Source organism: Procambarus clarkii, chromosome 18 (assembly GCF_040958095.1).
Source record: "Procambarus clarkii isolate CNS0578487 chromosome 18, FALCON_Pclarkii_2.0, whole genome shotgun sequence".
NCBI lineage: Eukaryota > Metazoa > Arthropoda > Malacostraca > Decapoda > Cambaridae > Procambarus > Procambarus clarkii.
In genome coordinates this window covers 24,088,516-24,113,367 of record NC_091167.1, presented here as the reverse complement: position 1 = coordinate 24,113,367, position 24,852 = coordinate 24,088,516, and the positions used below count along the sequence as shown (strand labels likewise).

At 41.4% G+C, this 24,852-nt stretch overlaps 1 protein-coding gene across 2 annotated transcripts in view; it reads left to right on the top strand.

Moving 5' to 3' along the window:
* Nucleotides 1-22,114, top strand: part of LOC123754248 (uncharacterized) — a 33,365-nt gene extending 11,251 nt beyond the window's left edge. The window contains exons 5-10 of one of the 2 annotated variants that reach the window (XM_045736465.2): nt 251-632; nt 3,982-4,119; nt 6,665-6,823; nt 16,624-16,732; nt 16,975-17,146; nt 21,353-22,114. In XM_045736465.2, coding sequence (XP_045592421.1) covers nt 251-632; nt 3,982-4,119; nt 6,665-6,823; nt 16,624-16,732; nt 16,975-17,146; nt 21,353-21,373 — 981 coding nt within the window. In that variant the 3' untranslated portion in view covers nt 21,374-22,114. Of the gene's footprint in view, nt 1-250; nt 633-3,981; nt 4,120-6,664; nt 6,824-16,623; nt 16,733-16,974; nt 17,203-21,352 lie in introns of both variants that reach the window. The other variant, XM_045736464.2, reaches the window with a different exon arrangement.
* Nucleotides 22,115-24,852: the final 2,738 nt, after the last annotated feature.

Sequence of the window (24,852 nt, the reverse complement as noted above, 5' to 3'; positions counted from 1 at the left end):
TGCTTTATACGTGCTAATATCTTCCCACCCCCACTAAAGGGAGGGGGGTAATGATATTTATATTGTAACTTAATTTGTCGATATTGGTCCAGCAGACCGAAATGTTTTTTTTTTTCTTTTTCTGGTGTTTGGTTTGTATATCATATCTTTAGCCATGTTATTTTCTGCATAAATCCAAATTATTAAATGAATGTTGTACATTTTTAACAAGTTTTGTGTATGATTGATAGTTTTTTCTTGTGTTTTACAGTTACATGCATTGTGTTCTACGCCATCGTTGATTATCAATATAACCAAGCCTGGCAATTATACCATCCAAGCCAACATTATAGTGGACATTTCAAATGAAATTATCACTACCACAACCACCACCACCACAACATCCACCACCACCACTACGACAACTACTACACCCAAATCAGATAATCATACAACCACATCACCACCACCAACCACAACATCTATAGCAACTACTACACCCAATGGTACCACAACTACACCTACACCACCATCACCTAACAATAGAACTTGGAGATGTGATGGGTATTGGCCACAGGCAGGACATTCTGGTGGCTTGGTAGAAGCAAGAAACCTTAAATTGGGATACTTCCATAAGAAAATTGTTGCTAAACGTGAGTAAAGAGAGGATTTTTAAATATTATAATAATGTGATCACTTAATTTACTACCTGTCAAAAGTAGTTCTAGTTTTATGGGTAGAGAGCTGGGTCCAACTCATCATCTTTTAACTCTTGCTTTTTGCTCCTCATTTCTTGGTTATAATAATTTTATATTTTAGAAATGCTTTACTATGCTTGTACAGTATAATAAATTTTACAAACTAGTTTCTTTGTGATGTTTTTTCTGAGGTATCCAATTCTTCTGTGAGTACACAGGGAACCGGCGGCTGAGTGGACAGAACACGGGGCATGTGATCCTGTGGTCTCGGGTTCGATCTCGGGCGTCGGTGAGAAACAATGGGCAGAGTTTCTTTCACCCTGATCCCTCTGTTACCTAGCAGTAAATAGGTACCTGGGAGTTAGACAGCTGTCACGGGCTACTTCCTGGGAGTGGAGGCCTGGTCGAGGGACACTAAATGCCCCGAAATCATCTCAAGATAACCTCAAGATAACACACACAATGGATCTGCCAAAAAAATCTCCCAGTTAACAGTATCGATGGCCATGGACAACGCTCGCGTCCACCTTTTTCTCTCGAGTCCTAGCAGTGGACAGCGCTCGCATCCAATATAAAAATATTTGTATAAAATTCATTTTTTATCCGATCGACTTTAGGATAGTTTCAAAATAAACACCCTTAGAGTGCGCACAATTTGATACCAAAATGAAAGATGTAACACGAAACCTGATGTCAGAACATTTGAAAGAGTATAAATACGTTTTTGGTCAAAATTTTAAAATATTTGTTAAAATTCTATTTATTGTGTTATTATTTTGGGACTAGTTTTAAAATGTACGCCCTTACATTGCGAACAATTTGATACCAAAATGAAAGGTGTAACACACAAATTTATATCAGAACACTGGAAAGAGATAAATAATTTTGTGATGATGAGCGCACAAAATTAAAATATTTATTAAAATTCCAGTTATTGCTCTATTATTATGGGACTAGTTTTAAAATATGCGTCTTTATATTGCGAACAATTTGATACCAAAATTAAAGACGTAACACGAAAACTGCTGTTAACAAACTGGACGAGTATACACATTAGGTTGCGGTGTGCCAATTGGTGCACGTTTACGGGTAACTTTAGGCTTTCCTGCGGGGGATCACACCAGGCTTTTGTACATTATATGCATATACACCTGCAGGGAATTTAATTGCGAACACAATGATACCAAAACGAATGACGTAGCACGAGAATTAGCCCTCAAACCGCGCATATCATATATAAATGATATCAGTGACAAAACCGAAACCGCGCACATCATTTATATATGATTTCGTGTCTAGCGCTATAATTTAAACGCCCCGCCTGGGATAGAGGCAGCTATAGTACAGCCACGACCGATAGTTGCCAGATGCCACCTAGAAAAAAAATCCAGGCCAACATTCTTGGGTGTTACAGCGTCAGTATTGAGCAAGCCACCAACGCTGGCGCACACAGCACGAGCTCACAGCACCGCTGTTCAGCTTGTGACCACAACATCTCCTACAAATACCATAATATAAATGATACTGCTATTATTTAGCAGTGATAGTATTACTGAAGCCCCCTGACTGTGATAAAACTGACCAGGATTCTGATAATAGCAGGATTGTGGTGATATTTAGCGCTGTGAGAGCATACTGCTCTGGCGCACGGGGAATGATGACGTCACGCCCCACCTTTCAGACCCAATAGCAGCCCAAGTAAGTACAATTTCGAACTTCCGTTGCTATACCCATATACAGGGAGGGGTTTTTGACACTTTCAGAAGAAAAAATAATTTTTTCCAGAGGTTTCATTTCCTGCGCACTGGGGGGGGTGTTATATTTATAGGCCGTGCAGTTAAAGGGTTAAAACAAAAAAAGTTATTTGCATTGTTGGAGGTGTCCAAGAAGTTGCAAGAACCAGCGGGAATGCTAGGAAGCACCATGTGCATTTCTCATTAATCAAACGAAAGCTCGCCAATCGAGACAAATTTTTGACAAGTGGCGCGCTCGTTATTCGAAATGCTCGTAGATTGAGGCGCTCGTCACTCGAGGTTCCACTGTAATTTGTGTGTGGCTCAGTTTGAGCCACACACAAAAATGAAATGTCAGTTCTTTGAGACTACATTTCAAAATCTCCCTAACATACATTGCTACTCCGTCTCCTCGTCTAATATATCTATCTGTGTGAAATATTTTAAATCCATTTATTTGATATTCAGCTAATAGTTTTCTATTTTCTACATTCATTAAATTTTCGGTAAGTGCAATAATATCTATTTTTTATGTGAACGAGTGAAGTGTTATAACACTTCATTTTGAAGACATCATTATTTTATAACACTACTACATTTTGAAAACTACAACATTTTATAACACTACTACATTTTGAAAACTACAACATTTTATAACACTACTACATTTTGAAAACTACAACATTTTATAACACTACTACATTTTGAAGACATCATCATTTTATAACACTACTACATTTTGAAGACTACATCATTTTATAACACTACTATATTTTGAAGAGTGTAATGTTATAACTATTTGAATAAATGAAAATACATTTACACAGTATTGGTGGTCCTCCATTTTGTAATTGGCTTCATGAGTAAACACCTCCCCACCCTCCCTCCTATCTCTAGCTAGGGCCCCACCCCACCCCACCAACAGAGTAAACACAATCAAATCATGTGAGTGTGGGTCATTGAGGACTTGAGGCCACTTGGTATCTCAAACACCCACCCACAAACCTACACCCCTATGCATCTCCTCCTCCCATCCCCTCCTCCCATACAATACTGAACTCCATGTGGCAGCTGCACAGATATTGCAACAGTCTCCGTGGTGTAGTGGTAAGACACTCGCCTGGCGTTCCGCGAGTGCTATGTCATGGGTTCGTATCCTGGCCGGGGAGGATTTACTGGGCGCAATTCCTTAACTGTAGCCTCTGTTTAACGCAACAGTAAAATGTGTACTTGGATGAAAAAACGATTCTTCGCGGCAGGGGATCGTATTCCAGGGACCTGCCCGAAACGCTATGCGTACTAGTGGCTGTACAAGAATGTAACAACTTGTATATATATAAAAAAAAAAAAAAAAAAAAAAAAAAAAAAAATTCTCGCTGCCATGAAATTCAAAGGGATGCTCCATGGAGTTAGTACAATGATTTTATGCTTGATGAGGTTACATGGGTGACTTGGGAGAATGTTCGTATGGACAAATGATCGTAAAGCCGGAACTCCGTGTATTTCTTATGTTGCACTTCTTAGATAGTGATGCAGCTGACTAATTTATTCCAAAAATATTTTTTCCACAGAACCAATTGAACAACTGAATGCGACGGGAAAGACCTGGCTTAAACATGGAGAGTTATTCAATTTAACCATACAGTGCTCTGGATCCGGCCCATGGGGCTACTGTCACAAAGTTTACAGTGGTGTCTATAATGTCACTGGTAAGTATAATATAGCACAGTTGTTTGTGTATAATATTTTCCATACTTTCCACACAACCAATGTTAGAAAGTATTTTCATGACAATAAAGTTAGGATTTTAACCCTTATGCTGCTAAGGGCCTTAACCCTTAACCCTTAAACTGCACATGGCGTATATATACGCCATGAGTAATATGTCCCACGGTGCACATGGTGTATATATATGCCATAGGGTGCCAGGCACGATTCAAAATGGCCTGTGGCTACACGAGGTTCACATTAGCTTCCTCAGAGCTCTTGTAAACAGACGCCATGTTTAAAAAAAATCGTGGGCAATATTCTCTGGTGAGAGCCACAGTACTGTTGGAGCAACCAAGGCTGGCACACACAGCATTGCTGTTCAGCTTGTGACCACAGGATCACCGAAAAATGTCAAAATAAATATATAACTGCTATTATTTAATGATGATAGTATTACAGATGACTCCTGACTGTGATAAAAATGACCAGGATTGTGATAATAGCAGGATTGTTGTGATAATTAGCGCTGTGGGAGGAGTGATGCTGATTGACAGAGGGAGATAGCATCGTTTACTGACTGTGTACTCGCCTAATTGTGCTTGCGGGGGTTGAGCTTTGGCTCTTTGGTCCCGCCTTTCAACCGTCAATCAACTGGTGTACAGATTCCTGAGCCTACTGGGATCTCATATCTATATTTGAAACTGTGTATGGAGTCAGCCTCCACCACATCACTGCCTAATGCATTCCATCTGTTAACTACTGATACTGAAAAAGTTCTTTCTAATGTCCCTGTGGCTCATTTGGGTACTCAGTTTCCACCTGTGTCCCTTTGTTCGCGTACCACCAGTGTTGAATACTTTATCCTTGTCTACCCTGTCAATACCTCTGAGGATTTTGTAGGTAGTGATCATGTCTCCCCTTACTCTTCTGTCTTTCAGTGTTGTAAGGTGCATCTCTCGCAGCCTTTCCTCGTAACTCATGCCTCTTAGCTTCGGGAATAGTCTAGTGGCATGCCTCTGAACTTTTTCCAGCTTTGTCTTGTGCTTGACAAGGTACAGGCTCCATGCTGGGGCTGCATACTCCAGGATTGGTCTTACATATGTGGTATACAAGATTCTGAATGATTCCTTATGCAGGTTCCTGAATGCTGTTCTGATGATGCTTTCAAACTACTGACTGTTTTGGTGTTGGTTTGGTGACCTGCAGCCTGAAGTGTAGAAAAAACAATGGCCACGTAATAAGTGAGACTTACAAACATGTTCACGAATAGAAACAAAAAGTTAGGAACGATAGACAAGCAAATGACAATCACAGGACATTGTCCAAAAAGGTAGCCGTCCATGGCCTTTCATTATCCTCCCAGCAAGTACATATAAGAAATATTGCCTTTGCAAAAGCAAACTACTTCAAGAAAAAAATTCACAATTTCCAGCAAGAAGTGCCTGACTAACTGGGTTGCAGTGGATATATTAATTCATTGTGTCAGGGGACAGGAAGCCAGAGTGTATTAATGCATGTTTTGGCTTTTATCGCAGTCCAACTCCCCCCCCCCCCCCCTCATCCCCCAGCTGAATTACTGGCTCCACCCAGGATGCAACCCCCACAACAAGCTGACTAACTCCTGAGTACCTACTTGCTGCTATGTGAAAGGAATTGTGCCCGACCATTTCTGCCCCGCCCATGATTCGAACCTGGAATTCTCGATTGAGTCGAGAACAAACCGACTTTACTACTGGGACCCTTTGTGGTCCTATGAGTTGCTGCTCTCACAAGACGAGCCTGGTCCCAGGCTGGGCTTGCGGAATAGAAGAATTCTTGGAACCTTCATTAGGTACAATCCAAGTACAGGTACTTCAAACGGAAATGGGACCAAGACCAAGTAACGGAGAAGAGTGGCCGTGGCCACATCAACAGAACTGATGCCACCAGCTGGTGGCTCTGCATATGTGCAACAGGGGGGGGGGACCGGGGGAATCTTTCATACCCACATTCAAATCAATCATTTAGTTTTGAGATTCTTTTGTGGTGTCTGTTGGCTGTTTTGGTGCTTGGTTTTTCATGAACCATGCAGTTCCTTGTATTGTCTTGTGTGCTTTCCTGGTGAGGGGTGATTGTAACCATCCCTACCCTGTGCCTTTGTAAGGGGGGGCCAGGTTCTGGCTCTAGGTCCTTGGTAAGCCAACAGAACCCCTAAGACTGATGTGACTGTGTATGGGAAGCTATCTAAGCAAGTTAGCTTCATGGAGTCACCATGGGGCTTCCCAGAAAACTTGTGTTAAAAGTAATGAAAAGCCTGTTTCTGATTGGGCTTCAGTGGCTCCTTGAACCTAGTCATATCACCTGTTGGAGTCCTTAATAATATATTGGAGACCAGTAAGGAACTAATTTCAGGGTTTAATGTCGTGAAAGAGAATGGTACACTTAACTGAGATATTTCACAAGGGAGTTAAAAGAAGTAAAATAATGTAAGTTATAGTATTTTTTTACTAAATTTCATAGTTTGAATTAATTTCATAGATGTATACAATTATTTTTTCCTCCAAGGTAACGAGACGTGTGATATGGAAGACATCACCATGACTAATGATTGCAACTTCATGGCCATCCATTACTTCCGAGAAACTGGAACACACACATACCTCCTCATCATCAACAATGATATATCGCTTGTTATACAACCCATAGCTGTTATTATATACAATGGTAAGTGTTTACAAATTTTGTTAATGACTGTAAATGTTTAGTTCTTGGTAGAATACAGTGGAACCTCGTTTGACGGCTGCCATAGGACACAAATTTTTTGGAACACGTCAAATTCGTAGTAAAATTTGAATTGGAAGACGACGTTTGTTCGTACGTGTATGGATCGAACAAGCGCGTGGTGCTGGGGGCGAGGGGCAAGGTGCTCTGTCTGTTTACGAGTCTATTCTGATGACAGATCTTGAATTCTTTGCAAAGAATTTCATCGTTTTTCTGCTTTTTTTTTTTTGAACAGTAAAGTTATTATATAACATGCCATGGGTCCCAGGATGGTGAGGGGAACTGGATGGATAGTGGGGAGGGGGACTTGATGGATGGGTGGAAGGGGGAACTGGATGGATGGATGGGTGGGTGGAGGGGGGAACTGGATAGATACATGGGTGGAGGGGGGAACAGGATAGATGGATGGTGAGGGGACTGGATAGATGGACAGTGGAGGGAAACTGGATGGATGGTGGGGTGAACCTCCGTCCCCCACACCGCACCCTCCCCACTTCCCCCATACTTCCACCGGACCCTCCCTGCTACCTCCATCCCCCACACCACACCCCTTACCCACCAAGCACTTACGAACGTGTGCATCTTTCCTCAATCTTGGACAGCTTTGGTTACATTTATTAAACAGTTGACAGGCATGAAAACTTCTCAATCAACTGTTGTTATTGTTATAAACAACCTCCTGGTGCTTCGGAGCTCATTAACGGTTTGATAATTGTAAACAAAGCCGCCAAAGATTGAGAAAAGATGTACAGGTTCATAAGTGCTTGCGTAACTGCTTCGTGAATCTGGCCCCTGGTTTGGTGGACTCATTGTGGGTTGATCCGGTTTTCCTAGTTCCCTGTTCCAGGGTTTGTAATTCTCAGGTGGTCTGCAGTGGCATTATAGGTAGCCAGTCTACGGTCTTCCCTTGTGTTCATTGGTATCTTGTTAATTAATGTCCTTGGTCGTCTGTGGCCTTGCCATTCTCCTTTTGTCCAATTCTCTCCTGTGTGTAAGTGCAGTTAGCTAAGTGTGGTTACAGGATGATAGCTACGCTTGTGGTGTCCCGTCTTCCCAGTACTCTTGTCACATGATGCATTGAAACTGCTAACAGTTTTAGCATCCGCTGCCTTTTCACTTAACCTGTCCCAACAGTCTACAACTGTTTGCAAAAGAGAACGTTCTAATATTTTTCAGCACCTTTGTTTCCCTTAGCTTGAAGATACTGTATGACCTCTTGTTCTTGAACTTGCAGGTTTCAAGAATTCCTTTGTTGGTTTGTTACCGTTTTGTACAGTGATCATACCGCCTCTTTCCCTCGTGTGTGTGTGTGTGTGGGGGGGGGGGATGAGTGAATGAAATGAGTGATATATATTCGTTTGCCTTGTTCGGGTAGAATGTAGACTCAGTAGTCGCTTCTGTATATATTTATTGACTGAGATAGCGAGGTAAATATCTGCCTAGCCGAGGTCCTTCTACTCTGAGTCTGTGAGGATAACTGAGGCTGCTGGGAGCATGGCTTGATGCTCCTCTGTCTGGCATGACGTCAGAGGCCTACTCGCCTGTGATTGGTTACATTTCAACTGACAGAATTTGAGTATAACACCGCTCGGACACGCTACCAAGTCGACGTCCCTTGTCGACAAGCTCTGGCTAGCTATATAGTTACAATGATACTGAAAGGACCTCGGTGGCATTCAATAATGGCTTACATGTGAAATTTGCATAATAAAACATTGAAAGAAGATCAGGTGTGCGTAATACTAACAACTCGGCATATGCACCAAAAAAAAAATTCATCATAATAGGTGAAAATCATGGTAACAATGCTTTGATTAAATCAGAGTATTAAGAACATGTGTATGTCTACTGATCAGATATGAACAATACAACTCAAGGTATTGCCTAAAAAAAATTATTAACATGTGTCAATGGCATGTGCTTGAAAACCATACAAAATTAAACAATTATTACATTAATGGAACAAAGTTCTGACCTAACAACCACAATTGAATTTCAAGATAGATAATTATTTTCTTTTTTTCTCATTTTTTTTTTTTCTCTGAAAATATACAATATATTTACAAGACCAATGTACAATATATATAATGTGCAATATATTTACAAGCATATACAAGACCTGGATCAAGAAGACTAACATCTGCGTGATAGCAGTCAGGATTCACTGGCCACAATGTGGTTGCTAGAACAATAATAACTCTTATGACAAGCACTGTAAAAATACAAATGGTAGTAGACTTGACAATGGCATCTAATTCATAACAAAATAAAGTTGAGAAAAACTATACATTATATATAATGGTAATAATAAGACACATGTGGTAGAAATACTGCAATTGAGTTTTTTTTTTTTTTTTTTTTTTCAAAACAAACAGAATAACTACAGAGTGCAATCAATTATAAATTCTGCGGATATCTACACCTAGCTCATCCAGAGCACTATACAACTCTGGCTCTGACTGAAGGTCCGGAACAGGTGAAACTTCATGCGACAAACTATCATCTTGAGAGATATCCTCGTTAACATCTAGCCAATGGACATGTGGTGAGTGCACGGTTGAAACGAGAGGTCTAGATCTAAGATTATAATTGCTAGTATGGGGTTGCTGAACATCCAGTGGTCTGTCAACCACAGAAGGTGGTGTCAGAGTAGGAGTATCTGTCTGGGTAAGTTCATTGTCATCTTCCTCATCAGTCTCGTCAACAGTCATTTTAGCTAACTTCATGTGGTCTAAATGTTCATTTATATACTCTCCTGTTAACAAGTTCTTAAGTCTGTATTTGTTACCTTTAATAAGCTCGATGACCTTATATGGACCCAAAAATTTCTTAGTTAACTTATACATAGGACCAGACCTGTGTTGGTTAAGTATCATTACTACAGATCCAATAGTTATTTTACTGGGTTTAGCTTGTGCATTCCTTGCTAGAGTAAACTCGGCTGTAGCTTTGGACAGTTGTTCTCGTATTTTCTTGAATACTAATTGCATCTGTCTACGCTTCACTTGAACAAAATCATCTACGTTATATAAAGGAGTAGGAGGTACATTAATCTATTCATTAGGGAGGATCTTACCTGTACCATAAAGAATAGCGTGAGGTGTGTCACCTGTAGAAACATTAATTGAAGAATTTATAGCACACTGAATTAAGGGTATAAAATCATCCCAATTGTTGTTATCAAAATTCAACGTGACTCTCAAGGCATCTAACACTTTCCTGTTAGTACGTTCAGCTAGTCCATTACTTGCCGGATGATAAGGCATAATGCTACATTTTTTGATGTTATATAAATCACACAAGCTAGTTAGAATACTATTACTGAATTCTGGTCCATTATCTGAAAGGATTACTTTAGGCATACTATATCTACAAATTATTTGGTCATGGAATGCGCTGGCTATGGTTTCTGCTGTTTTGTTCGGGATAGGAACTAGTTCGCAAAACCGTGAAAAATTATCGACCATTACAAGCAAATGTTTGTTCCCTTTCTCTGTTTCCGCAAAATTTGTCAATAAATCCATCGATATTCGTTCCCAAGGAGCTTTAGTTGCTGGGTACACCTGAATTGGATTAGGTCCTGAAACATGTCCCTTGTGCTGTAAACAAGTTAAACATCTGTCAACATAATGAGCAATCTCCTTAGCCATTTTTGGCCAAAAATATTTCAATCGACCTTGTTGGAGTGTACGATCCTTTCCTGGATGTGCACTTGCAGGAGCATCATGGATAATTTTTAACACAGTTGGTACCAAGACAGCTGGAACAACTAACTGACAACATTTCCTCGGGGCTGTCCCTAGCTTCACTACTCTACACAGTAAATTGTCCAACATAACTAGTTCTTTCAATGGTACTGGCGGTTTATGAATCGGGCGAGTGTCTTGCTTAGTCAAAAATTTAATGACAGGTGCCCATATGGGGTCTTGTCTTTGTTCCGTTTCTACTACTGTAGCATCTAATGCTGGGTAATTTAACTGAATCGCAGCTACGTGTCGAGAAAACGCATCGGCTACAACATTTTGCTTTCCTGGAATATATCCAAATGTGGGATTGAATTCTTGAATTGTGAGCAAATATCTAGCAAACTTTCCAACTGGATTCTTATTTTTGAACAAGGGAATTAATGGTTGGTGATCTGTAAGAACATGAACTGGGTAATTATAAATTGTATCCTTGAAATGTTTAAGTGCCCAAACAACTGCCAAGGCTTCTCGTTCTGTTGCACTATAATTTTTCTCTTCTTTGGATAATGTGCGGCTAGCATAAGCTATTGCGTGATCTCTGTGACCTTCTGTTTGAAGTAATGCAGCACCTAAACCTATGTCACTAGCATCTGTAACCAACGTAAAAGGTTTAGAAAAATCTGGGTACCTAAGGACAGGTGACGAAATCAAGGCTGCTTTGAGTTTTTTGAATGATTGATCCTGGGCCTCTCCCCAAACAAAGGGTTCATCTTTTCTTTGCAACTTGTAAAGCGGAGCGGCTATAATAGAGAATCCAGCAATAAATGAACGATAAAATCCTACAAGACCTGTGAACTGTCTTACGGCTTCTGCGGTACGAGGTGTTGGAAAATCACGGGCAGCAATAATTTTTGATTCATTCAATGTAATACCTGAAGGTGTAACTGTATGACCTAGGAAATTAATCTTTTGCTTTAAAAATGAACATTTTGCAAGCTTTATTTTTAAATTAGCTTCAGCGAGCTTTGCAAGTACCTTTTCAAGGTTCTGGAAATGAGTCTGAACATCTTGCGACATGATTATGAGATCATCAAGGTAAACTAGAAGCGTACTTCCTATCAATCTACGAAATAGATTTGTCATGAGCCGTGAAAAGGTTATTGGACTACTACGCAAACCAAACGGCATTCTTTTGAAATGAAAATGACCATTGGGAGTACTAAAGGCTGTCAATTGTTTACTTTCCTCATCAAGGGGGATTTGCCAGAATCCCTGCAACAAATCTAACGTTGAGAATACTCTGTTTCGACCAATACTTTGCAACAAATCATTGAGAACTGGAAGTGGGAAACGATCAGGTATTGTTACTCTGTTAAGCTTGCGATAATCGATTACAGGTCTCCAAGTCCCATCTCGTTTTGGTACAAGAATCAATGGAGCGTTCCATGGCGAATTACTCGATTCAATTACATCACTCTGTAACATTTCTTCTACAAGTCTATCTGCTTCTGCTCTCTGAGAATGGGGAAGTCGGTAAGCTGGTACATAAATAGGCGTAGTTCCTTGTTCAAGGGGAATTTTATGTGTAATAAGAGGAGTGAGACCTAATTTTTCTCCTGGTAGAGCAACAACAGCTCTATTCTTGTTCAAAATTTTCAAAAGCTGAGCCACAGAGTCAGGAAAATCAGTAGGACTGAGGTGTTGCGCTTGCACCTCTGGCTGAGATCCCTGTTCTCCTGGTGTGAGTGTACAAACAGTATGATCCATGGAGACATCATCCACAACTCGCACCGGTAACGAGTAATGGGCAAAATCTACAACATGGGTACCAGACTGGAGATGGATATCGGCATTACTTGTGTTCGCGATAAAAAGTGAGACAGTACCATCCTGCACTGTGTGCCAGGAGGGTTCAACAAATGTACCATTCACTTTACATGTTTCACTTTCCGCAATCACATCCGACAACTCAGGCACTCCCTGAACCTTAACTCTTATTCTGGTGAGAGAATGAGGGTGTAGCACAGTGTCAGTAGCCGTGGAACCACTGACTTCAGAGATGGAAGCTGCCAGGCGAGCGAGACAACGAGAATCCGTTAGGGCGTCCCCTTCCAGAAAGTCCCGATACTCATTCTCCTTAACAACTGCACAACTACTATGCTTCAATCGAGTGCCTGTTTTCTCGGGTATGCTACCACGACAATGATCTGACAAACCTACGCTTGCAAGGCGGGTGTCAACAAAATTAACGTAATCTGATTGAAGATTGAACTCGTGGCCCTGTCGATACATGCTACACAAGGGTATGACATGGTCTTTGATACTTATGTTCCAACGATGGGGAAACAATGCAATATTTTCATCAATCATGGTGTACAGACCTAAGAGAATGTCTCCAGGAAAATGAATAATGTCAACAACTAAACATGTTATAGACAATGTGACATCATTGAACTTGAGTGGGAGGTCAATTTCACCCTGAACTTTTACTTTATTTCCTGAAATACCACTTAGAAAAGGTATGTGTGACTGTTTTAAAATAGTAGGGTGCTTACTTTCAATGTCTCTAAGAGCTGAGGGCTTGACAATATTAATTTTTGCACCTGAGTCAAGAAAAACTTTTAAAACTCTACCATGTACAATGGCTGATACAAGGGGACCATCACTTGAGACTGGACAAGTTACTACTTTTGACTTATGTTGTCTGGCATATCTGTGTCTTGTTTGTGTCAAATTTACTGTGGATCCGTCAACATCTACAACTGGTCTAGAGTCAGTGTCCTCCTCTGTCAAGTGTCCAAATCTATTTTGGGTAGCTACTGAATACACAGGGAGGGCACTAGGATTGGCTAGCTTGAATTGGTTAGCGGATGGCCTTGGGGGTTTCCCGACGACATGGAGTGAACATTCTGAGCTCCAGCATTCTGTGACTGAGCATTATAATTTGAAGTTGCATTATAGCTGGGCTGGGAGTTGTAATTACGAGAGTTCTGATAATGTCTTGGACGCTGTGAGCCTCGCCAAGACTGACCATGGGAGTTACGAGGTGGAGATGTCCTTTGCCTAGCTCTACAATCCGCAGTGTGGTGACCAACTTGTTTATGGTACGTGCAATATGGAAGCCTAGAATGATTAGATTGATGAGGGGGCCGAGAGAATTGTCTAGGAGGTGATGATCTAGGGGCGGACCAACAGTCCCTTGCAAGGTGGTTACTCTTACCACAATGCCAACATGAGGGAGTGGATGGTTGTGGACTATGGCGTTTCGGCATTTTATGAGGCGGCGAATTTGACTGGGGGCTACGAGCATGGGTACGCTTCTGCGACCAAGAGTTTTGAGAATTTGTGGGAGGATGCTGAGAACTTGTAACTACATTTACAGCATCAGAGGGTGGCAACAGTTGAGCACTTCGGGGAGCTAGTTTATCGGCGGCATTGTTAATAGCCTCAAATACTTCACCAATTTCATGTTTAACACCAAAATTTTGTTGCTCAACGATTGGTTTTGTATGCTCGGGGGCAAAATGCATTAAAGTACCAAATGCTATCATTTTGGCCATAGCCTCAGGGGACAGATTATTGTCTTTATCTAACCAAGTTGAATTATTCATAGCAGAAACTAAGGCATACAGATACTGATCGAGACGGCTAGTAAACGCATTAAACGATTCACCAGGCTGCATGGTGGCATTGGCAATTTTCTTGACTAACCTATATGGGTCAAGGTCTCCTTTATTAACAAAGCGACGGCGAAAGAAATCCTTAAATTCAGGCCAAGACTGGAGGCTAACAATGGCTTTCTCATCAACAACAAAACGTGCATCACCTTTGGTTGTGTCCACGGCTGACCGTGCAATTGCTAAGTATTCGGCATCAGTAGGCTTAGAAAAACGTGCAACTGTTTTTGCTTCAACCTTACTAAACCATGATTCTAATAAACGCGATTCCCCAGCAAAAAGAGGAATAGCCATTTCCTGAGCTGATCTCTGGCCATTGGGACGAGCAACTGTTCCCATTGATTCTGAAGGGGTTTCAACAGTGGTAGGCATTGTCACAGCCGTGGAAGTAATATTTGAACGCAGATTATAATTAAGTGCACCTGGCATCAGAAATAGTATACACAAAAATAAACACAAAAAAATATCAACTTGGCTAAAGTAAAAATGGCAGAAATAAAATTATTAAATTGGGCTAGGCAAGAAAATAATCAAGAACAAGCAATTGTAAACTAAATTTAGCAATCTTTCATTAAAAAAATGACTGGAATTAGATGTATGTAAATTAATTAAACCAGACTAAGCACAGCAATTGAGAATAAAAACTGGGAAATGCAATTGCAAAATTTCATTAAAAAGATTCAACACAACAAGTGGCAATGCAAGAAATATGGATGTAGCACATAAACTGGACACAGGAATGTATATAACTCCTATGGTAAAAGTTTAAATTAAAATGCTTAAAGGATAAATTTCAAGTTAGGTCTGGAGAAATATAAAAAAAATTTCTATGTTCTATTGTCTATGGAAATCTCAAAAACAAATTTCTTTTATGCAAAAATAAACTGCTAGAACAATTATTTCTTACTTCTCTCACCTTTGAATTCAGTAATGACACTAGTAACAATTAATGAATAATGGAATCATATGCAGGGAATATTGAAATGTCTCAGAGAAACTGTGGGCCTCTGGAGTACTAAACCGGCTCCAATATTTAACAAGTCACTGAATGGTTAATTCACAGGATATTATGGGAATTATTACATAAGTCACTTTTTAACACTTGGCACGTTGTTCTCAACTAGCAATTACTTATCTCAGGGTTGTAATTTATGAGGATCACCAGTAGCCAAAGTAGGAGAAGCGTCGTGAAGATCGGAAGAGGCCCATGTGAGGCGTGTTTACAAACTGGATGCGACGGCAGCGCTCCTGGCGGCGGTGGCGCGAGACTCAGGGACCCCACACTGTTCAGGCTAGAGGCACGAAGATAAATTCTGACGACGACAATATTGCGACGATGGAATAACCAGTTGATACTTGCGACGATGGCTGACGACGATTGCAGTAGCTTGCACCCTCACGAAGCTTGATACTGTCAGCTTGGGTGGCGGTGGTGGTGGTGGTGGGTGTAATAGGTGGTTCCCACGTGGTGGCGCGAGGTTCAAAAATGGCTGGCGCGGGAAGCTTCCTTCCTCCTCACTGATGAGTGAGCGTTCTCACAGGAAAATATTGACCCTTACTTCTGAAACGTTGGCCTGGAGTAGTGGTTGATGGCAGGACCCCGGTCTGGCACAATATTTGATGCGTGGGTGGCAGGATGGCGGCTTATGGCGGTGGCGGTGGCGGCGGTTTTGGCTGGAACACGAGGCGATGCTGGGTACTTGAACTTTTGCTTCCAGAAAAAAATTTCTGGATCCCACTGCTGCTACCAGTATTCGTTTGCCTTGTTCGGGTAGAATGTAGACTCAGTAGTCGCTTCTGTATATATTTATTGACTGAGATAGCGAGGTAAATATCTGCCTAGCCGAGGTCCTTCTACTCTGAGTCTGTGAGGATAACTGAGGCTGCTGGGAGCATGGCTTGATGCTCCTCTGTCTGGCATGACGTCAGAGGCCTACTCGCCTGTGATTGGTTACATTTCAACTGACAGAATTTGAGTATAACATATACACTCGTGTGATTAATCAGTATGGTATCTAATTATGGGACAGAATTATGAGCATTTAGCTTATCTAAGCAAGTAACATGCAAACTAGTTCTGCTTTTGGAATCAAGTATTGCAACTTACATTGCATCTAAGTAGAAAGTTATTGCTTCAAATAAAATATTAAGTATACATATTATTGAGAAAATTATTTTGAGGCAGTGGAGTGACGTGAACTGGCATTCAGGTGATTCGCAGACACCTGCTTTAACCCACTGAGCCACTGTAGGACAAAAACTGACCAACCCGGATCACTGGTTCAAGTCACAATTTCAAGTCAAAATTATTTTCTCATTGATGCATCATACCATTGTGATTTCTTTGTGATATATACAGCACTATTGTTATTTTTTGCAGTGGACCGTAAGCCACAGTTGTCTTACATCATCATCCCAGTGTCTTGCAGCCTTGTGGTCATCATTATTATAGTATTTGGCATTGCTTATTTCATCCAGAGCAGACACCGGTATGATTCACAACTGTTTTTATGTTTTCCATCCACAATATATGCTATAATTTCACCATTGTTTTATTTTATGAAAAGTTGTTCTGTATGTGGTTTTCACAACAGGTTGACAAAAATAGAGATCATTGTAAAGTATCATGTGGATAGACTTAAGGATTTGAGAAGTAGTACTGAAAACTTAAACAAGGTTACAGCTCTAGGAGGTCAAATAAAGGAATTGTGCAATAAAGTTATTTTTATAGGTACTCGGTTGAAGTAGCAGACTTTGACTTTGGTGCCAGTGAAGATCCAGAATACAAGACCTTGTATGAGCAGTTGAAAGAATCTCTATCCCATGCCATTTCTGGGCAGGATGTTGAAGGGGATGAAGAAACCAAGTGGCGGGGCAGAGCACACATTGTGGAGAGACCCCGGGTAAGGGATTATGGAACTGTGCCACGCTGATGTTTGCACTTTACACTGATATTATGGTATGCTGAACTCTATTGTGTTCAATTTTATGTAATCTTTGCTAAAATAGGAATTTGGTGGGATTTTAATTTGTTGATCTTCATGTATGTAGAGATATAATTAGGTAAAAGTCATTGGGGGGGCTAGATATCTTGCTTTTTGCATATATTTTGGGGATCGGGTTCATTATAATCATAATTGCCTGAAAGTAATCATTGTTTGAAAGTAATATGATTAATTTATTTTGTTTTACTTTTCTAAGTGCATTCATTTTTTAGGGGAACCCCTTGATGGCTCCCTGAAACTATCTCGCTAAGATGGCTTCCCGTTACTTGGTCATGTCAATTGTACTAGTCTTGTTTGGCATAGTGTGGACCAGGGAACCTGTCTCCCTAATGGAGGTGCAAGGCACTTGGGAATTCTTACAATCACCAATTCACAACCAGAAAGTCAGCGAAGAAATACAGACAACTGCATCCACCTCCTCCTCACTTAACACTTTCGCGCCCCCGGCGAAGGTCAGGAAAAAACCCGTATGTGCGGTTTTTCTGGGTTTAGTGACTCAGATCATAGTTTTATTGAGCCTGTGGCTGGTACCAGTGGTGTAACTGGGCGAGAAATTGTCGTGTCAGCAGCATCTCGCCCAGCCAAGCGCCACCCCATGGTACCCGTGAGGGACCAAGACCCTTGTGTTCACGTGCACCCACCTCACGGGCACGTGCTTCTCGCAGACGGTATTCGGCTCCTGGTCGCCGGTATGCATCGTTTCCTCGCCGTCTTTCCTCTGCATCTCGCAGGACGCCTGGTGTACTTGAGTGGAGTGATGGTGACGATTTTATTCCTAATATTCCTCACTTTGACGATAAAGATGTAGGGATTACAAACCTTTTCCCTGATCAAGGTGAGGACATGGCTGAGATGGAAATATTTTACAGCATTCTATGATGAACCACTCGTGGAATATATTGTACACCAAACGAACCTGCATGCTGCTTATCTGATTGAGAGGCAAATCACAGAATTTTCACGACTGCAGCGTTGGAAAAATACCACAGTTGCGGAAATGTACAGTATGTGTTTTTGGCACTCTGTTTGTTGATGAAGCACTGTCACAAACATGCAATAAGTGACTATTGGAGCAAGGACCATACAGTGCCAACACCTTTATTCGGGAAATATATGTCACGAGACAGGTTTCAGATACTCGTCAGGTGTCTACATTTTGGAAGTGTTCAGGACCGAACAGATGATGATAGACTGTGGCGAGTGAGGCACTACATGAACGATGTTATTGGAAAATTCGGTGATTTTTACGTACCAGCACAGAAGCTGGTGGTTGATGAATCTCTCATACTTTTCCAGGGATGTGTTCCATTCAAGCAGTACATTCCCTCAAAACAAAACCGATTTGGCCTGAATTTTTTTGTTCTTTGTGATTGTGAGACAGGATACATGTTACACATGATTCTGTACTCGGCTAGTGATGTAGACATTCCCGGTAACGACGAACTTTCCTCAGGGCTCTTGTAAAACAGACGCCATCTTTATAAAAAAAAATCGTGGTCCACATTCCCGGGTGTGAGAGCCTCGGTAGTGAGTGAGCAACCAAGGCTGGCGCTCGCAGCATGAGCGCACAGCACTACTGTTCAGCGTGTGACCACAGCATCGCCTAATAATGTCAAAATATATATATAATCTGTATTATTTAGCCATGATTGTATTATAGAAGAGCCTGAGTGTGATAATGACTGGGTACAATGTTCAAATATCAGTGATTCAGTGCTGTTCACGATGTTCATAGCGCTAGCCACAGCACCACAGCATTATTTCGTCCATCTAGGAATCTTCAAATGGCTTCTTCGGTTCCTTTTCAAAATAAACTTGTGGTCAGTTATTCATTTACAGGAATTAGTGACCAGGATTGTGGTTATAATTAGCGTTGTGCGCAGTATTGTGGAAGAAGGAATTTCGGTGAGGGAGGGAGGAAGGGAGAGAATTGAGGTAGCCTCCACTGTGTGTGGCAGCCACTCTTGTTTTGCTCGTCATACTAGCTTCGTGGTTCGCTACGGGGAACACACATGTTCATGGGTATATATAGTGTGTGTGTATATAGTGTAATAACAGCAACAGGAGTATGTTGAGAGAATCTATTTTGGTGAGGGAGGTGACGTCATAATCGTAGCGTCGTCTGCTGGCTGCTGTGTGATTTCTCATGCAGTGTATGGTGGCCACTGTACTGTTTGGACACAATACCGGCTTACTTGCATAGTTCTGGTAAATAAAACATATAGATAGGTATATATAACATGTGTAAATAGTGTAATCAAAACAATAACAGTATGGTGGGAGGAGCAATGTTGGCGAGTAAGATGTTGGAGTGAGGGAGACTGGCTGGGTGTGGCTGCTCACACTAGCAGTGTTCTGAATGTGTTGATGGTGAATGTATATAGTGTGTACATATGTTGTAAATATACATAAATGAACATGGAACATTGGTGTGAATAACTGTATGATGGGAGGAGCAATGTTGGTGAATACAATGTTGAAGGAGTGAGGGAGGGCTGGCTGGGTGTGGCAGCTCACACTCGCAGTGTTCTGAATGTGTTGGTGAATGTATATAGTGTGTGACAGTGTATAGTCTGTAAATAGATTGTATATATACATAAATAAGCATGATACATGGTAAATATGTGCAACATATGTGTACACAAGTGTCATGCACGTAACACAGTGTCCTCGGACAGTACGGATGTTTTACTGCCATAATATAGTGTTTGTGTTCATTATACATAGGATTAGCACGTAAAAACAAAGTGTATTTGGAACTATGCGCAAAAAATGAACAAAAATATATTCGCGGCAACTCGCACACCCCGCTCCGGGCGCCCTACTGGCCCCGGGAGCTTACGTCACAGGCGAACAGGGAATGATGACGTCATGCGCAAACTTACGGACCCCATAGCAGCCAAAGTACGTACAAGTTCGATTTTTTTTTTTACATACCCATACTGAGGGAAGGGTTTTTGACACTTGAAAATTTTTTTTTTTTTTTTTTTAAAGAGAATATTTCCTGCGCATTGTCATATTTAGATCTGCGGTGTCATATTTAGAGGCGACGCAGTTAAAGGGTTAAAACTCTAGACAAAGCATGGCAAGAAGTAACTCAAAAAACCCTGATCTCTGGCTGGAGAAAATTGTGGCCTGAATGTATTTCAGAACTAGACTTTGAGGGGTTTGAGCCTGGACCTGAAGTGCCTATTGTTGAGGAAATTGTTACTCTGGGCCGGAAATTGGGCTTGGAGTTGGATGGTGCCGATGTGGAGGATTTGGTGGAGGAACACAGCGAAGAACTGACCACTAAAGAACTCCAAGCCCTTCACAATGAGCAGCAACGAAAGGCAGCTGAGGAAATGTCTTTAGGGTAGGAGGAGGCAGTACAGAATGTGTCTTCCTCAATAATTAGGAAATGGTGTAGAATGTGGGAAGAAATGCAAACTTTTGTTGAAATGACTTACCCAGAGCAAGCTGTAGTAGGCCGTTGCATTAAATTTTTCAATGACAATGTGATGCCTCACTACAGACAAGTGTTACAACGAAGAAAAAAAATCTTCAATGGATCGATTTTTAGTGAGAAAATCAAGCAGTGAGCCACAAACAGGTCCTAGTGGTATGCAGGCAAAACGTGCCAGTGTGTGTACCCCAGAGAAGTCATCACTGCCTGATATAGTAGAACAGGTGACTCCCCTTCCAAACACTTAACACCTCTCCTCCCCATCCCCCTCTTCCTCACAATCTTCCATACTCCAACAAACGTCATCAATAAAGGTAAGTAAAAACGTGTACATACTTTAGTATTAAAGATTTGGGTAAATTATGTATAAAATTTACTTTGAAGTTAAGTTTTTGGGAAGTGTGGAACGGATTAATTCTATTTACATTATTTCTTATGGAAAAATTTGCTTCAGTTTATGAATTTTTGGCTTACGAACCGTCTCTGGGAACGGGTTAGACTCATAAGCTTAGGTACCACTGTAACTTTTTTCCTCTTGTGCTGCTGTCTATCCTACATGGTATTTCCTTTTCTAAACACTCAAAAATTTTTATAGACTTGAGAGAGTGAAATTTAAATAAATACCATTTGGGCTAACTTTTTATTTTTTTTATTTACAGATTCTTGAAGAAGAAGACTGATCTGTCGTAAGATAAATGTGCCTTGTGTTACATTTAAACCCTTTCATTAAAAACTATAAACAGCAATCATTGACTTATGGTATAGTCTTTTTTCCATAATAATTCTTTTAATTCACAAAAATTAATTTATCTTCAATAAAAATTATTTTGTACAATTTTTATCATAGGCTTGAAACTTTTACCAGGTATTGGTACTATTGAATTTATTAATTGATGATAAGATTTGTGAAATTGTTCTTTTCTGTTTGGAATAAAAACTTTCATGGTTAGGGACAGCAGGTTCGTAACCATGAAACTGATCAACTGTGATGAACCATGAAACCATGAACTGTATCTGTGATAATCTTTTTTTTTTTTTTTATATTGTGTGTTCCCAATTGTTTTATTTAATAAGAAAGAATACTGATCGGATTCTAAAAGCTTCCACGGATTTATAAATTTGTTGTGTAAACGAAGTGTTAGATCATATTCATTGTTTGTGTAAATTTGATACAATTATGCAATGTGGATAAAAAATAGAGTTAAAGATTGGTGGCTTTTTGTAGATGATTGTAAGAACAGATGTAGAGGACGGGGTCCTATCACTACTGAAATGGCTATTGAGCCTAGTGTTATTAGTACATGATTTTATTTGTTTAGTAGTAAGTTATTGCCTCTATACTCCATATTTAAAATACCAGGCAAAAGGATGAATTTCAATAAAAACAAATTGCAAAATATTAATCACAAATTTTGAGGTACTGTGTGTGTTTCACTTTTTGCTTCAGTGTTTTGTTATACTAAACAAATCTACAACAATATGTTAACATTTTATTTAGTTGAAAGTAACCAATGTTATGCATACTCATTTAGTATTTTTTTTAAAGAGTTTCATTTCTTTTCTAGTTTACGAGTGATGGCACTTGACCATACACTTGCCTGAAAATAAGAATGCTCTTCTGCTTATGGAGTTTTCAGTGAGAGTTCATGGGTGCAGAGATAATCTACAACACCTAGATTGAAATGTGAGCAGAATGATAGAAAAGAATTGGCAAGATTTTTTGATATCATAAATACTTGATTTAAGGACGACCATTTTAGAATAATTAAAACAAAATTGGTTAATGACTTTGGCTGGGGTGAAACATCATGTACTACGTCCTCCTGTTTTGTCCTTTTTCTTGGGGAGCCCCTCGTGGTTTATTGAAGCTACCTTCAACAAAGATAGTTTCGACCGGCTATGGGAGCCGGTCGGCCGAGCGGACAGCACGCTGGCTTGTGATCCTGTTGTCCTGGGTTCAATCCCAGGTGCCGGCAAGAAACAATGGGCAGAGTTTTTCACCCTATGCCCCTGTTTCCTAGCAGTAAAATAGGTACCTGGGTGTTAGTCAGCTGTCACGGGCTGCTTGCTGGGGGTGGTGGCCTGGTCGAGGGTGGTGGTCGTCGCCGTCGTCGTCGTCGCCGCCGCCGCCGCCGCCGCCGCCGTCGTCGTCGCCGCCGCCGCCGTCGTCGTCGTCGTTGTTGTTGTTCCCTAAAGCTACTATATTGAGATGGTACCATATACTAGGTCTTCACAACTGTAGAGTTTCATAGGCCTACCAGTGCAAGAGCCTGACCACCCTCGGGAACAATGACATTTATTTTTGTCACCTCACTAACGAAAGCAACCAGTGTCAAAACAAACTACTGATGGCGTCAATAGACTCTGGAGTCTCAAACCCCGCTGAAAGAACGTCCCTAACTTCTCATTCTCGTATCGGACATAACCTATAGTACCATATTTGCAGATGATACTAGGGTTTTTGAGAGTAGACGACATAGAGGACGCAGCAAACCTCAAAACTTATGTAAATTGGATCTTTCAGTGGGCCACAGAAAATAATATATATTTAATGAAGCTAAAATCCTGTGCTATGGGGGGGAAAAAAATAAAATAGTAAAACTGAAACGACGTACTAAATGCAGTCAAATCATTCCATGGAACATAGATGCAATTTAAAGGATTTTGGTGTGTGTGTGTCAGAAGACCTTAACGTTAAAGAATGCATAAAAGTAGCAGTCACAACTGCGAGAAAAAGATAGCTTAGATAACGAGAACCTTTCAAACGAGATACTGTACCAACAATGATACTTTTCAAGATGCTAATGCTCTCTAGAGTGAAATACTGTTGCACAATAACAGCCCCTTTTCAAAGCTGGAGAAATTGCTGACCTAGAGAGCATTTACTACTAGAACCCCCCTCACTGTCTGGCCTGTTGCCGCCGTGAGGGTGCTTGGTGGGCAGCTGCCGGAGTTTGATGCTCCATGGGTCAGTCCTCTGTCCTTTTGCAGCTTTATGCTCCTGCTGCTGCCTTTACCAATTTTGCCAGACCCCTTTTCCTTTTCCTCGTGTTTCATTATTCTTCCCCCCCCTCTTCTCCTATCAGATTGTCATTTCCTGCCGACCTTTTGCCTGTTTTGATTATTCTTTCTACCTTTTGTTTTGACGCCCAGGTGTTTGAGGAGGCATACTCTTGCACCCGTAGAACTGGAGTACCCAACGTCTCGAGCGAGGGGACCCTTTTATTGTCAATCCTCCTTTCGTCACTGAACCCGCTCTCGACGGACTCACGGTTCTTAAGGTGGCGTTTGTGGGGCGTATACTCACGACACACCCCTGGGGGGTCCCGGCAAGATCGGCAATAGCTTCTTGTTGGGTGTCCTGCCTCTAATTGTGGCTCCATGGTGGGTGTGGGGGCACATTTGCTAATGAAAGTTTGTCCTCATTTTCATGGCAGATAATGTTTCCCTTGTACCTTCTCAGGCTCGTGGGGTGGGCGACCAAGCCCCCAAGTCGGACTGTGTTGAAAAGACCAGGCCCTGTAGCCCCCACTGCATTGGGCCCCGACGCCCTAACTACTCCCCTCAGCTCCCCTCCCTCCCTCTGCGGTAGCATAGAGTCCCCACCCCCCAGTGGTGACCACCTCGTCCCCTGGCACGGCTTCGTTTCTCTTTGTGACTACTGCGTCTTTTACCCCCTCTCTCTCTCTGGGGGTTCTCAACGCCGTCCCCGTCACGGCCACACTCGCATGATCCTTTCCCGTAATATTACTTACAACGCCTTGTTTCGTCCTACTACGTGGGCTAAATACTTTGATCTCCAACATCTGGATTCTACTCCTCCATAAACACCTTGTTGATTCAGTAGGTGCCTCTGTTACTTTTAACTCCACCAGTTACGGTACGCGTGTCGTTGCTGCTCCTTCTCAGGATGCAGCTACTCGCTTAGCCGCTTAATTTTGTTCTGCATTGGAGAGACCCCTGTTCGGGTCTCCTAAAACGCTCGGTTAAATGCCAGTGTTGGCACTGTTCTCCTCCTACACCATGTTGCAACTGGTGTTCGGGACCTCAAAGATTGCCATGAGGATATTAAACATATCCTCGAAGCCCAAAGCCATTCTGTCCTCCAGGTGGACACGTTTACTCGACCCCCTCGTGGTCTTCGCCGTCAGCCCCTTCG